The sequence below is a fragment of the Mustelus asterias genome, unplaced genomic scaffold (assembly GCF_964213995.1).
Source record: "Mustelus asterias unplaced genomic scaffold, sMusAst1.hap1.1 HAP1_SCAFFOLD_1869, whole genome shotgun sequence".
Lineage (NCBI taxonomy): Eukaryota > Metazoa > Chordata > Chondrichthyes > Carcharhiniformes > Triakidae > Mustelus > Mustelus asterias.
This window is the reverse complement of record NW_027591814.1, coordinates 27,893-42,322: the sequence shown is the minus strand read 5'-3', so window position 1 is coordinate 42,322 and position 14,430 is coordinate 27,893. Positions and strand designations below refer to the sequence as shown.

The following is a 14,430-nucleotide window of genomic DNA, read 5'->3' as shown; positions in this document are numbered from 1 at the left end:
CCTAACCTGCACATCTTTGGCGTGTGGGAGGAAACTGGAGCATCCGGAGGAAACCCACACAGACACAGGGAGAACGTGCAGACTCCACACAGACAGTGACCCAAGCCAGGAAGTGCTAACCACTGTGCCACCCATGAGTTTTTCCATGAGTTCCAATTGGATCTTTCAACCTGCCTGCTTTATTGTAGCTAGTCCTCCTTCACTCCAACTGGATGTTAGAATCATAGAATCCCTACAGTGCAGAAGGAGGCCATTTGGCCCATCGAGTCTGCACTGACTACAATCCCACCCAGGCAGGCCCTATTTTTGTAACCCCCCTGACAGTAAGGGGCAATCCCACCCAGACCTGTTCCCTGTAACCCCAAGTATTTATCCCGCTAATCCCCCTAACCTACACATCTTGGGACACTAAGGGGCAATTTAGCATGGCCAATCCCCTAACCTTGCTCAGCCTGAGTTGGAGGGTCGGCCGAAACAGGCACGGAAGGAATTTGGCGCAGGTAAGTGGGGAGGTAGTGGCCATTCCCTGGAAGTTACAACCCCAATTGCCCCCTCTTCCTCCTCGCCTGAGTCACCATTGATTGTTACTCAGCTATGGTCCCAGTTGAGGCGAACTGGCTCAATGTCAGTGTTCTCGCTCAGCATTGTGCCTGAGTGTTTGTGCAGCAGCCTGGGGAAGATTCCATGTCGTCCTTGTTCAGTTTTAAATTTACAGGCTCTCAAAAGTAAAATAAAGGCCTTGGACGTTGAAGAAGTTGGCTGCATTCGAGCAAAATCTCGAGCACTGCCCAACACAGACCAAGAATTGAACTCTGGGCTCTTCTGGTTAATCTGATTTAGTACATTAAGGGCCACCTTTAGCCATGAGGGGCATTTGGGAGTAATCTTTTGTGAGCAATATTTTTACAGTGTGACCCAAAGATATACTGTGGTGTTTGCATACATAAGGGTGGCATGGTGGCACAGTAGCACTGGTACCTCAGTGCCAGGGATCCGGGTTCAATTCCAGCCTTGGGTCACTGTCTGTGTGGAGTCTGCACGTTCTCCCCGTGTCTGTGTAGGTTTCCTCCGGGTGCCCTGGTTTCCTCCCACAGTCCCATAATGTACGGGTTAGGTGGATTAGCCATGCTAAATTGCCCTTATTGTCTAAGGTTGTGCAGGTTAGGTGGCTTGACCATGCTAGATTGCCCCTTAGTGTCCAAAGATGTGCAGGTTAGGTGGATTGGCCATGCTAAATTGCCCCTTAGTGTCCAAAGATGTGCAGGTTAGGTGGATTGGCCATGCTAAATTGCCCCTTAGTGTCCAAAGATGTGCAGGTTAGGTGGATTGGCCATGCTAGATTGCCCGTTAGTGTCCAAAGATGTGCGGGTAAGGTGGATTGGCCATGCTAGATTGCTCCTTAGTGTCCAAAGATGTGCGGGTAAGGTGGATTGGCCATGCTAGATTGCCCCTGAGTAAATTAGGGTGAGTAGTGAGGTAAATATGTGGGATTACAGGAAAGAATCTGGGTGGGATGCTCTGTCAGATTTGATGCGGACACAATGGGCCCAATGGCGGCCTCCTGCACTGTAGGGATTCTATGAACAGAATTTTGAGTCGAATATAACTCTTCTTTGGAAACCTTTCCTTCTCTGGCTCCCCATGTTATGCTTTGAGTGGGCATGGGATGCTTGTTGTTGGAGCGCACAAGACAGACTTTGGTGATAGCGAGCATAACTAGCTTTCTGGTTCTGTCTCGCGCCTGCCAGTGTTCCCCTATACACTTCTATTTTGCTTATATCAAAGGTGCAAGTCACAGATAAGACCTCATGATTTATCTGTTCCTGAATCCTTTTGAAAACAAACTATTTGTCTAAATAGCTACAGTTGTTTACTTCAAAGAGAGATTTCTCGAGGCTTCCTGATTACTGCTTTAGAAATCTTCGACGTGTTCGGTTTATTAACCGTTACCTTTCCATGCTGTTGTTAACAAACCCCTTTGCCTTAACTTGAGTGACCAGCGATAAACTCGTAAAATAATAAAAGCAATTACTGCGGGTGCTGGAATCTGAAACCAAAAGAGAAAACACTGGAAAATCTCAGCAGGTCTGGCAGCATCTGTAAGGAGAGAAAAGAGCTGACGTTTCGAGTCCAGATGACCCTTTGTCAAAGCTCAGTAGATAGTCGATTGGAGACAGAAAGGTCAAGGAGGGGAAGGGAAGTGTCTGAGATGGACCAGGTGAAGGCGATGGGAAACTGGAAGCGAAGTTGATGAATTTTTCGAGGTCTGGACGAGAGCATGAAGCGGCACCAAAATAATCATCGATGTACCGGTAAAGGAGTTGTGGGAGGGGACCTGGGTAGGCCTGGAACAAGGAATGTTCCACATATCCTATAAAAAGACAGTCATAGCTAGGACCCATGCGGCTCCCCATTGCTACTCCTATTTGGAGAAAGTGGGATGAGTTAAAGGAGAAGTTGAGGGAGAGAATGAGTTCAGCCAGGCGGAGGAGAGTGGTGGTGGATGGGAATTGTTCAGACCTCTTTTCAAGAAAGAAGAGCTCTCGGGCCATCCTGGGGTGGGATGGAGGTGTCGAGAGATTGCACATCCATGGTGAATAGGAGGCGGTTAGGGTCTCATGCTTTATTCACCCATGGTCCATGGCATAGGAACATAGGAATTAGGAGCAGAAGGAGGCCATTCAGCCCTTCGAGCCTGCTCCGCCATTCAATCAGATCATGGCTGATCTCTCCCTGGTCTCAAATCCACCTCCCCACCTGTTCCCCATATCCCTTTTAACCCCGTTTTTATCAGAAATATATCTATCTCCTTCTTTAAACCATTCAATGATTCGGACTCCACTGCGCTGTGGGGCAGCGAGTTCCACAAATTCACCACCCTCTGTCTTCTCATCATTTTTTCCTTGCGCAAGGATTTGCAAAATATCGTGGCATATTTACAGAGCAGGAAGAGGAAATTCAACCCAACAGTCCACTGGCCTCCTCTCATCCTTTATCTTACCCCTGTCGAGATAGCCTTCTCTTCATTTCTCCCCCATCGATAGTACTGAGACATCAGAATGTCTCAAGGGGCTGAATGGCCTACTCCTTGAGGAGTTGGCCATTCAGCCCCTTGAGCCATTCAAGAAGACCCATGGCTGATCTGTTTGGTTCAGAACTCCACATTTCTTTTTCTATTCATTCATGGGATGTGGGTGCTGCTTGCCGGGCCTATCCCCGCGGGGCATTGAAGAGTCAACCACATCGCTGTGGCTCTGGAGTCACATGTAGGCATGATTGGGTAAGCATGGCAGATTCCCTTCCCTAAATCGTATCAGTGAAGCAGATAGGCTTTTACAACAATCGACAACTTTGGTTGAATTGAGATTTCGCCATCTGGCATGGTGGGAGTCGAACCCAGATCCCCAGAGCATTACGGGGTATAGAGTATAAAAGTTGGGGTCTGATGATGCAGCTGTATAGAACGCTGGCTAGACCACATTTGGAATACTGTGTCCAGTTCTGGTCGCCGCACTACCAGAAGGATGTGGAGGCTTTAGAGAGAGTGCAGAGAAGGTTTACCAGGATGTTGCCTGGTATGGAGGGTCTTAGCTATGAGGAGAGATTGGGTAAACTGGGGTTGTTCTCCCTGGAAAGACGGAGAATGAGGGGAGATCTAATAGAGGTGTACAAGATTATGAAGGGGATAGATAGGGTGAACGGTGGGAAGCTTTTTCCCAGATCAGGAGTGACGACCACGAGGGGTCACGGGCTCAAGGTGAGAGGGGCGAAGTATAACTCAGATATCAGAGGGACGTTTTTTACACAGAGGGTGGTGGGGGCCTGGAATGCGCTGCCAAGTAGGGTGGTGGAGGCAGGCACGCTGACATCGTTTAAGACTTACCTGGATAGTCACATGAGCAGCCTGGGAATGGAGGGATACAAACGATTGGTCGAGTTGGACCAAGGAGCGGCACAGGCTTGGAGGGCCGAAGGGCCTGTTTCCTGTGCTGTACTGTTCTTTGTATTACCCTGGGCATCTGGAGTACGATTCCACTACGCCACTGCCTCCCCACCTACCTCCAATAATCTTTACTTCTCTTGCCTGATAAGAATCTGTTTGTCTGCGCCTTAAAAATACTCAGTGACCCCGCCAAGCTGTTCTTTCTCCTCTGGCATCCCAAGGCAGTCTTGATTAACATAGAATCATAGTATCCCTACAGTGCAGGAGGAGGCCATTTGGCCCATTGAGTCTGTACCGACTACAATCCCACCCAGGCCCTATCCTCATAACCCCATTTATTTGCCTTGTTAAATCCCTGACACTAAGGACCAATTTAGCATGGCCAATCCACCTAACCCGCACATCTTTGGACTGTGGGAGGAAACCCACGCAGACATGGGGGGAATGTGCAGATTCCACACCGACAGTGACCCAAGCCGCCGGGAATCGAACCCCCGGGTCCCTGGCGCTGTGAGGCAGCAGTGCTGACCACTGTGCCACCGTGCCGCCCTCTTAGTCACAAAAATCAAGGAGGGAGGGTGCCACAATGTCACCAGCAACTTGGGCTCCTGAAAGATGGGGGTACTGTTTTTAAAGGGCAGGTGGTGACAAACCTCTCCTGCCCGCTGGGGGCTGTGTGCTCCCGGCGGGTTCTGTTCTCCGGGGTGGGGGGAAACCTGTTGTAATTCAGCACACCAGCATGAATGGACAGCCTAACGTGCCGGGGGTTGGTGGGAGGAGGTGGGGGGGGAACGAAACTATCATTGGGGAGGCAATGGCCTAGTGATATTATTGCTAGGCTATTAATCCAGAAACTCAGCTAATGTTCTGGGGACCCGGGTTCGAATCCCACCACGGCAGATGGTGGAATTTGAATTCAATAAAAAAAATATCTGGAATTAAGAATCTACTGATGACCATGAAACCATTGCCGATTGTCGGAAAAACCCATCTGGTTCACTAATGTCCTTTAGGGAAGGAAATCTGCCCTACTTACCCGGTCTGGCCTACTTGTGATTCCAGAGCCACAGCAATGTGGTTGACTCTCAACTGCCCTCCAAGGGCAACTAGGGATGGGCAATAAATGCTGACCCAGCCAGCGACACCCATGTCCCATGAATGAAGAAAAAAAATCTACATATTCAAACATGTGTAAAGTGGGACTTCTGAAGTCGGGATTCCTGTGATGTCAATGTTGGCTGATGGGGAGTTGAGTGAGGTGGTCCGGCTGGTGTAGAAGCTGTCTTGGGACTCTCGCTCGATTCTCCGCCGTTCCTGACCACTGAAAACATGGGGCTCAAAATCTCCCCCCTCCCCCTTAACTCCCCAGGGAGTCCAGCATCAAACTCCTCCTCCTTCACAACACCTTGCCCCTTTCTGCTCGAGACTTAATTGCTTTCCGAGTAGGTCCGCAGAGATGGGCCTGTGGCACTGTCCTTGGGTTGTGGGTCTCGATGGCGAAATCTTGGCAACTGCTTCAACCATGGAGGGTGCCATGGCTGATCCCGAGTATTGCCTCAAGTCGCAGTCACTGCATAAGAATCAGGAATGGCCACGGAGCTTGCCCTCTCCCCATGCAACCTCTCAGACCCACTGGACAATCGTCATGGCTCGACTGCTGGTGTCGTGTGTGCCGATGACCAACCCTGTCCCGTTTTAGGGGATTGAATCTGGGGATGCTCCAGTTTATTAAGTTAAAGTTTATTTCTTAGTGTCACAAGTCGGCTTACATTAACACTGCAATGAAATTACTGTGAAAATCCCCTAGTCACCATACTCCGGCGCCTGTTCGGGTAACACTGAGGGAGAATTTAGTATGGCCAACCCAACTAACCTACACATCTTGGGACACGAAGGGGCAATTTAGCATGGCCAATCCACCTAACCCGCACATCTTTGGACACTGAGGGAGAATTTAGCACGGCCAATGCACTGCGGACTGTGGGAGGAAACCGGAGCACCCGAAGGAAACCCACGCAGATGCAAGGCGAACGTGCAGACTCCGCACAGACTGTGACCCGAGGCCGGGAGCGCCGTGAGGCAGCAGTGCCGACCCGCCGTGCCACCTCCAGGCTTGTGTGCTGTGCTTACTCCTGACTGAGCCACCGGGGGAGCCGTCAGCTGCATTTTCTCTAAGCAGACACGTTACACGCCTGCCCACATGGTGGTGCTGAACCCTGCTTTACTTGCACGTCTGACAAAATATTACCGTTCAAAGTATCATCTTCCCTTTCTGTTTGTAATCAGCGATAAAAGTCAGAATGTTTTGTGAACTCGGCTTGAAGATGATGTTGCCTCTATCTTCACAGGATACATAGCAAATGAGTTAGTTTCACTGACATAATCTTGCGGCTTACTTTACTCTTATCTGTGGAGCTGATGTTCAGCTCTGTCCTATTATCTGTGCAAGTTAGATGCAAATGCCTTCTGCAGCCTTATAGATAAAGACCTGCTTGGGTAGAGCTGTTTCAAAGTGCCTTCAACATCCAACAACAAAATAATATCCTCCCCGCCGCGCGCCCCTCCCCCTACCGATTTGGCAAACCATGAACAGATCAGCAAGTGTCTTAGTCTGTCTGCAGTAGGCCATTGCGCTGACTTTTTCTTTTCGTTCATGGGATGTGGGCATCGCTGGCCTGAGCCACCATTTATTGCCCATCCCCGAGGGGCATTTAAGAGTCAACCACATTGCTGTGGCTCTGGAGTCACGTGTAGGCCAGACCGGGTAAGGGCAACAGATTTCCTTCCCGAAAGGACATGTGGGGAGACGATGACCTAGTGGGATTACCGCTAGTCTGTTACTCCAGAAACCTGGCTCATGTTTTGGGGAATCCGGGTTCGAATCCCGCCACGGTGGATGGTAGAATTTGAATTCAATTTTTTAAAATAAAATCCGGAATTAAGCATCTACTGATGACCATGAAACCATTGTCGATTGTCGTAAAAACACATCCGGTTCGCTAATGTCCTTTAGGGAAGGAAATCTGCCGTCCTTACCCGGTCTGGCCTACATGTGACTCCAGAGCCACAGCAATGTGGTTGACTCTCAACTGCCCTCGGACAACTAGGGACGGGCAATAAATGCTGGCCGGCCAGCGACGCCCGTGTCCTATGAATTAAAAGTATGATTGATAGAATCCCTACAGTGCAAAAGGAGGTCATTCGGCCCATCGAGTCTGCACTGACTACAATCCCATCCAGGCCCTATCCCTGTTAGTCCCCCTGACACTAAGGGACAATTTATCATGGCCAATCCACCTAACCCACACATCTTTGGTGTGTAGGAGGAAACCGGAGCACCCGGAGGAAACCCACGCAGACACAGGAAGTACGTGCAAACTCCACACAGTCACCCGAGACCCAAATCAACTCCAGGTCCCCGGTGCCGTGAGGCAGCAGTGCCAACTACTGTGCCACCGTGCACAGTTCATTTTGTAGAATCCTACAGTGCAGAAAGAGATCATTCGGCCCATCGAGTCTGCACCAACCACAATCCCACCCAGGCCCCATCCCCATAAGCCCATGCATTTACCCTAGCTAGTCCCCCTGACACTAAGGGGCAATTTAGCATTGCCAATCCACTTAACCCGCATATCTTTGGACTGTGGGAGGAAACCGGCGGAAACCCACGCAGACACAGGGAGAAAGTGCAGACTCCGCACAGACAGTGAGCTGGGTTCCTGGCGCTGTGAGGCTGCAGTGCTAACCACTGTGCCACCATGCCGCCCTGGTTTCATCCATTATCGATTGTCGGAAAAACCCATCTGATTCACTAATGTCCTTTCGGGAAGAGAATCTGCCGTCCTTACCCGGTCTGGCCTACGTGTGACTCCAGAGCCACAGCAACTAGGGATGGGCAATAAATGCTGGCCAGCCAGCGATGCCCATGCCCCGTGAATGAATTAAAAAACAAAATAATTTGTGAACCAGATGGGTTTTTAATGACAAATCCACAACGGTCTCAAGGTCATTGCTAGACTTTTAATTCCAGATTTTATATCATTGAATTCAAATTTCACCATCTGTCGTGCTGGGATTTGCTCCTGGGACTTGATGGATTGAGTTATAAGGAGAGGCTGGATAGACTGGGACTTTTTTCTCTGGAGCGTAGGAGGCTGAGGGGTGATCTTATAGAGGTCTATAAAATAATTTCGGATTGGAGGCAGGTTGCTAGCGGAGTGCCACAGGGATCAGTGCTTGGTCCTCTGCTCTTTGTGATTTTTATTAATGACTTAGAGGAGGGGGCTGAAGGGTGGATCAGTAAATTTGCTGATGACACCAAGATTGGTGGAGTAGTGGATGAGGTGGAGGGCTTTTGTAGGCTGCAAAGAGACATAGATAGGATGCAAAGCTGGGCTGAAAAATGGCAAATGGAGTTTAACCCTGATAAATGTGAGGTGATTCATTTTGGTAGGACTAATTTAAATGTGGATTACAGGGTCAAAGGTACGGTTCTGAAGACTGTGGAGGAACAGAGAGATCTTGGGGTTCATATCCACAGATCTCTAAAGGTTGCCACTCAAGTGGATAGAGCTGTGAAGAAGGCCTATAGTGTGTTAGCTTTTATTAACAGGGGGTTGGAGTTTAAGAGCCGTGGGGTTATGCTGCAACTGTACAGGACCTTGGTGAGACCACATTTGGAATATTGTGTGCAGTTCTGGTCACCTCACTATAAGAAGGATGTGGAAGCGCTGGAGAGAGTGCAGAGGAGATTTACCAGGATGCTGCCTGGTTTGGAGGGTAGGTCTTATGAGGAAAGGTTGAGGGAGCTAGGGCTGTTCTCTCTGGAGCGGAGGAGGCTGAGGGGAGACTTAATAGAGGTTTATAAAATGATGAAGGGGATAGATAGAGTGAACGTTCAAAGATTATTTCCTCGGGTGGATGGAGCTATTACAAGGGGGCATAACTATAGGGTTCGTGGTGGGAGATACAGGAAGGATATCAGAGGTAGGTTCTTTACGCAGAGAGTGGTTGGGCTGTGGAATGGACTGCCTGCAGTGATAGTGGAGTCAGACACTTTAGGAACATTTAAGCGGTTATTGGATAGGCACATGGAGCACACCAGGATGATAGGGAGTGGGATAGCTTGATCTTGGTTTCAGATAAAGCTCGGCACAACATCGTGGGCCGAAGGGCCTGTTCTGTGCTGTACTGTTCTATGTTCTATAATGAGGGGCACAGATCAGCTAGATAGTCAATATCTTTTCCCAAAGGTAGGGGAGTCTAAAACTAGAGGGCATAGGTTTAAGATGAGAGGGGAGAGATACAAAAGTGTCCAGAGGGGCCATTTTTTCGCAGAGGGTGGTGAGTGTCTGGAACGAGCTGCCAGAGGTAGTAGTACAGGCGGGTACAATTTTATCTTTTAAAAAGCATTTAGATAGTTACAGGGGTGCAATGGGTATAGAGGGATATGGGCCAAATGTGGGTAATTGGGATTAGCTTAGGGGTTTAAAAAAAATGGGCGGCATGGACAAGTTGGGCCGAAGGGCCTGTTTCCATGCTGTAAACCTCTATGACTCTATGTGCGGGTTAAGGGCGTTGATCATGTTAAACTGCCCCTTAGTGTCCATGGATGTGTAGGTTAGGTGGATTAGCTGGGTAAAGGCATAAGGTTATGGGGATAGGGTCTGGGTGGGATTGTGGTGAGTGCAGACCCGATGGGCTGAGTGGCCTCCTTCTGCACTGTAGGGATTCTATGATGAGAGGGTATTGACAAAATCCTGGTAACCCCTTCTGTGCCGCCTTAGCTGGGTATCGATTAAAGACCAATCGGGGGGGTGGGAATGAGTCTAAATTGTTGTATAAAGAGGCAACATAGACCTGATGGACTGAATGGACTCCTCCCATGCTGGAACGGCTCTTGATTTGATTGCAATCTTCCAGGAATTATTTTACAGAGAGGAAAGAAAAGTGAAACCTGTTTGAGGGCTGCCAACTGTGGTAATGTGGACATTCATGTCAGACACGTTGCTCTTTACGTAACTATAAATTAAAAATTTCACCCCATGATACTTTCCATAGGATCCCCACAGTGCAGAAGTGCAGCACGGCGGCACAGTGGTTAGCACTGCTGCCTCGCAGCGCCAGGGACCCGGGTTCGATCCCCGGCTCGGGTCACTGTCTGTGTGGAGTCTGCATGTTCTCCCCGTGTCTGCGTGGGTTTCCTCCCACAGTCCGAAAGACGTGCTGGTTAGGGTGCATTGGCCGTGCTAAATTCTCCCTCAGTGTACCCGAACAGGCGCCAGAGTGTGGCGATGAGGGGGATTATCACAGTAACTTCATTGCAGTGTTAATGTAAGCCAAACTTTCGGCCCGTTGAATCTGCACTGACTCTGTCAGCCTTACCCAGACCCTCAGCTCCACCCTATCCCTGTAAGCCTGCACATTTAACATGGCTCATCCATCTAAGCTGCACATCCATGGACACTAAGGGGTAGTTTAACATGGTTAATGCACTTGACCTGCACATCCAAGGAGTGTGGGAGAAAACTGGAGCACCCGGAGGAAACCTACGCAGGCACGGGGAGAACGTGCAAACTCCACACAGTCACCCGAGACCAGAATCGAATCCGGGTCCCTGGTGCCGTGAGGCAACAGTGCTAACCATTCTGCCACCGATGCACAGTTCATTTCATAGAATCCCTACAGTGCAGAAGGAGGCCATTCGGCCCATCGAGTCTGCACCGACCACAATCCCACCCAGGCCCTATCCCCATAACCCCATGCATTTACCCTGGCTAATCCCCCTGGCACTAAGGGGCAATTTGGCATGGCCAATCCACCTAATCCGCACATTTCTGGACAGTGGGAGCAAACGGGAGCACCCGGAGGAAACCCACGCAGACACGGAGAACATGCAGACTGCACACAGATAGTGACTCGAGGCCGAAATTGAACCCGGGTCCCTGGTGCTGTGTGACCCTGTTCATGTTTAGGCCTCAATGTCTTTTCAGAGCCTCCCAAGGCATTTTCAAGGATTTTCTGCATTACGTTCAAACCCCCCCCCATTGGCCATGGTAAATTGCCCCTTAGTGTCCAAAGATGTGCGGGTTAGGTGGGTTGGTCATGCTAAATTGTCCCTTCGTGTCAGGGGGATTAGCTAGGGTAAATGCATGACGTTATGAGGTTAGGGGCTTGTGGGATTGTGGTCGGGGCAGGCTTGATAGGCCGAATAGCCTCCTTCTCGTAGTAGGGATTCTATGATTGGGCTACAGTGAAAAGTATTGAATAGCCACTGTGCCGTCTTGCTTGCTCTCTGTCTACTTTTCCTTTACTCTCCTTTTCTGTCTTCTCGGAGTCCTCTTCCCCTCTTATCCCCCTCACCCTGGCAACGCCTTTTAAAAAAAATTGTGGTTTCCCTGTTGATCGCCCCTTCAGCCGGGCAACGAGCTTTGCAAACAGCTGGCCACCTCTCTCTCAATGAGCAGCACCGATATTCCAGACAACCGCGACTTGAGCAGGGATGGGGCTTTGGTCGGTAAAGTGCGTCCCTGCGGCTTGGCAGTGACAGGTTGCTGCTGTTTCGGTCTTTGTCATGGGAAGACCTTTACAAATACCAGCGACTGATTTTCTCTCTCTCTCTCTCTATCCCTCTCCCCATCCCCCCCATTTAAGTTAGAAAATGGAAATCACGGCCACTGGTGAGAGGTTCTCTTGCTCTCATCAAATTTAAAAAAAACCTCCAATCCTTGCGTGACACCGGTGTTCCAGAAAACGGCAAGCAGCTTGCCAGCTAATAAATAATTCATGCGAGCAAATTATTTTTAAACTTGTGTCTGAGCCGTCACTCCACAGTGCAGGGAAGATTGGATTCAGCACTGTGGTGTAGCATGTCTCTGCGGAGTGGGTAATAAATACCTGACGAAACACCATTGGCGCAGTAAAATGTGGGGGGGGGCGGTGGGAGGGGGGGGGGGCAACAGTAACAACAACTTCACGCTTTTAAATTAATTAAATGTCCCACGGCGTGACTGACAGGAACATTTACAAAATAAAATATGTCACTGTAATAAGTCCTCAGAGGCAGAAGTCCCTTCACCAAGATCCTTTTATTTACAAGTCTGACAACAGCATACGGAGTGTTTTCGGTGAGCGGTTGACACTAGGAGTGCCAGAGGAACCGACACTCCTGGCTCAGTACAAAGCAAGAGGCTCCCGGACTGGCCCATCCTTTTGGCCTTTAATCAATCAGGGTGTTCGTATTTCTAAACAGGCCCACCTCAATCACCTGATCAAAGCCGTCACTGTTGCCTTCACCTTTCGGGCGGCAGTTGTTGGTAAACTGCCGGAGTGGAGGGTTGAGTTGCCTTTAAAAGCCGGCACCTGAGCCCAAGGCCGCGGGAGATGGCCTTGAACTCCCTCCCCGATCTGCATGGCTTCCTTTTGTAGCATTTTCCAATTCAATTTTGTCGCCCTTTCTCTCTTGTGCTGGCAGCAGCTGTTGCCACGCTGCCTGTCCTTGACGCGGCAGTGTACGGTAAAGAGTGTTCATGCTTTCTAATGTCGACAAAAGACTATTTCATTTAGAGTTTTTTCTATGATGGCTCACTCAGATATATTGTACTCCAAGCTGTGACACAATGTGTTGACCTCCATCGCAATAAAACAGAAGCTTGTAGAATCGTAGAATCCCTACAGTGCAGAAGGAGGCCATTTGGCCCATCGACAACCGTCCGTACCGACAACAATCCCAACCCAGGCCCTATCCCCGCAAACCCACACATTTACTCCGCTAATCCCTCTAACCTACACAACCCGGGACACCAAGGGGCAATTTATCATGGCCAATCAACCTAACCCGCACGCCTTTGGAGTGTGGGAGGAAACCGGAGCACCCGGAGGAAACCCACGCAGACACGAGGAGAATGTGCAAACTCCGCACAGACAGTGACCCAAGCTGGGAATCTAACCCGGGTCCCGGGTGCTGTGAGGCAGCAGTGCTAACCACTTGTCCTTAGAAAACAAACGCGCACACAGTCGGGTAAAAGTGGTCCTGACTTATGCGTGCAGTCGGTGTCGGTAGGCTTGTGGGGCTTGGTCACATATTCCCAAATTTATATGGGGTGGCTCAATGGTTAACACCATTAACTAGCCTTACGGTAGCACAGTAGGGCGGCACAGTAGCACAGTGGTTAGCACTGCTGCTTTACAGCTCCAGGGAGCCGGGTTCGATTCCCGGCTTGGGTCACTGTCTGTGTGGAGTTTGCACATTCTCCTCGTGTCTGCGTGGGTTTCCTCCGGGTGCTCCGGTTTCCTCCCACAGTCCAAAGATGTGCGGGTTAGGTTGATTGGCCATGCTTAAAAATTGCCCCTTAGTGTCCCGGGATGCGTAGGTTAGAGGGATTAGTGGGTAAATATGTAGGGATATGGGGGCAGGGCCTGGGTGGGATTGTGGTCGGTGCAGACTCGATGGGCTGAATGACCTCTTTCTGTACTGTAGGGTTTCTATGATTCCTATGATTCTTACAGTGCCAGGGACCCGGGTTCGATTCCCGGCCTGGGTGACTGTCTGTGCAGAGTTTGCACGTTCTCCCCGTGTCTGCGTGGGTTTCCTCCGGGTGCTCCGGTTTCCTCCCACAGTCCAAAGCCTTGCTGGTTCAGTGCATTGGCCATGCTAAATTCTCCTGCAGTGTATCCGAACAGGAGTGTGGCGACCAGGGGATTTTCGCAGTAACTTCATTGCAGTGTCCATGCAAGCCTATTTGTGACACCAATAAGTAAACTTTAACTTCAGTGTCCCTTTTGTTTTGACAGAGGTCCAAGCGGCACGTAAGCTGGAGAAGGAGAAAGCCAAGGCTGCTGAAACCTTCAAGGAGCTGGATGACGATGAAGACGGCTTGTGAGTGGCTTCCTTTTCCTCTTTGCATTTTATTTTAAAAAGTGCTGCTCAAATGCTTCTGTCGCTCCTGTGTCCTTGTTGAGTTGGTGGCACTGATCTGCTTCCCTGATTTCGCAAGGTTTCCGCTCTGAGTGACGCGCTGCTCCCAAAGTGGCGGCAGTGTTTCTTCCTGCTGAGTGTTTGCGAATTCTCTGTGTAATCTTTATCAGCAAAATCACCAGTCAAAGGTGTCTGGGTCTTCCCCACTGGCTGCCTCAACCTGTCTTCGAATCCCTCGGCTTCATGAACATACTTTTCAAACTTAAATGATGTGGAGTTGCCGGCGTTGGACTGGGGTGGGCATGGTAAGTAGTCTCTCAACACCAGGTTAAGGTCCAACAGGTTTATTTGGTAGCATTAGCTTTCGGAGTGCTGCCCCTTCATCAGGTGAGTGACTGATGAAGGAGCGGTGCTCTGAAAGCCCGTGCTACCAAATAAACCTGTTGGACTTTAACCTGATGTTGTGAGACTACTTACTTTTCAAACTTAGTCAGCCATGATTCTGGCCTTGGGTCACTGTCTGTGTGGAGTTTGTACTTTCTCCCTGTGTCTGTGTGGGTTTCCCCCCACA

General features: G+C 49.9%; 1 protein-coding gene across 1 annotated transcript in view; it reads left to right on the top strand.

Annotated features, from left to right (window-relative positions):
* The window catches only part of prkcsh (PRKCSH beta subunit of glucosidase II), a gene marked incomplete at both ends in the record, with an annotated part of 57,986 nt that overhangs the window by 27,466 nt on the left and 16,090 nt on the right, over positions 1-14,430 (top strand). Inside the window, one exon of the mRNA XM_078206905.1 lies at positions 13,736-13,820. Within this exon, the coding sequence (XP_078063031.1) occupies positions 13,736-13,820 (85 nt within the window). The remainder of the gene's footprint in view (positions 1-13,735; positions 13,821-14,430) is intronic.